Source organism: Cotesia glomerata, unplaced genomic scaffold, assembly GCF_020080835.1.
Source record: "Cotesia glomerata isolate CgM1 unplaced genomic scaffold, MPM_Cglom_v2.3 scaffold_3210, whole genome shotgun sequence".
Classification (NCBI taxonomy): Eukaryota; Metazoa; Arthropoda; class Insecta; order Hymenoptera; family Braconidae; genus Cotesia; species Cotesia glomerata.
The window spans coordinates 1-1,099 of record NW_025403786.1 but is presented as its reverse complement, the minus strand read 5'-3'; the positions used below and the strand labels follow the sequence as shown (position 1 = coordinate 1,099).

The window sequence follows — 1,099 nt, the reverse complement described above, 5'->3', positions numbered from 1 at the left end:
TACTAATACTTCTTTGTAAACTCTGTTTCTTGTCATGTTTCCTTCTGCTAAAATAAACAAATTTTCAGTATTTCCAACTCTAGAAAACGCAACTTAAAGTTGACCATGAGAAAAACATTCAATTGACAAATCTACACCTGCTATTTTCAATGTTTGACCTTGAGACTTATTGATTGTAATTGCAAAACATACTCGAATAGGAAATTGAATACGTTTAAATTGAAATTCATAATCAGTACAAATGATTGGTATACAGGGTATAAAAATAATGTCACCTGATCCACATCCTGTGATAATTTTAGCTTCAATAATATTTTGCTTTAATGATATCACTTGTAGGCGAGTTCCATTGCATAATTTTGGAGAGCTCAAATTTCTAATAAGCATAATTGGTGCTCCGATTTTAAGTTTCAAAATATGATTCGACATTCCAGGTGGATTCAGAGAATTCAAAAATTCTACGAGAAAGTTGGTAGCATCATCTTGCTCGACTACCGTGTCAATAGATGAATAAACCTTCTCTTCTTCTTCATATAAACTCAAAATCATATCATTTATTCTAGACGCATGATCATTCATTGATGTTAAAATTGATCTTTCGCTTAACCAAGTAGTTGATTTTGTTTTTAAATTTTTTACATCAGGATAGACGTTTTTTATTAATTCATCTAAATTTGATACCATTGTTCCAATACCGGTAGGTATTTTAATTTTACCATTTTCCTCTTCTACATTTCCGTTGCCAATTTCCAAAAGCATACTGGAAAATTCTTCGGCGTTTAAATCGCCATATAAATGAACTCTCATATTTGTTGATAATGATAACTGATCGAAATTTGGCCATAAATTAGAAGATTTCAAACACGCATTAACTTCATCGGCTCTGGTACCTCGTTTGACAACAGGCAATGTCTGTCGAAAATCACCTGCTAATACAAGTGTTATACCACCCATTTCACGTTGATCATTTCTTATATCTTTCATTGTTCTATTTACTGCTTCTAGAGCTCTTTTATGTGACATAGTATATTCATCCTATACGATAACAGAGCATTCTTTAAAAACTTTCGCAGCATCACTTTGTTTACTTATATTACAA

General features: G+C 31.6%; 1 protein-coding gene across 1 annotated transcript; it reads right to left on the bottom strand.

Annotated features, from left to right (window-relative positions):
• Window positions 1–93: 93 nt before the first annotated feature.
• Window positions 94–1,023, bottom strand: LOC123274392 (ATP-dependent DNA helicase PIF1-like). The gene has a single exon (XM_044741990.1). It carries the CDS (start codon window positions 1,021–1,023, stop codon window positions 94–96), a length of 930 nt encoding a protein of 309 aa, XP_044597925.1.
• Window positions 1,024–1,099: the final 76 nt, after the last annotated feature.

What these genes read in the sequence shown, in the direction of transcription:
- LOC123274392 (XM_044741990.1), bottom strand. Translation starts at nt 1,023, where the DNA reads ATGTCACATAAAAGAGCTCTAGAAGCAGTAAATAGAACAATGAAAGAT.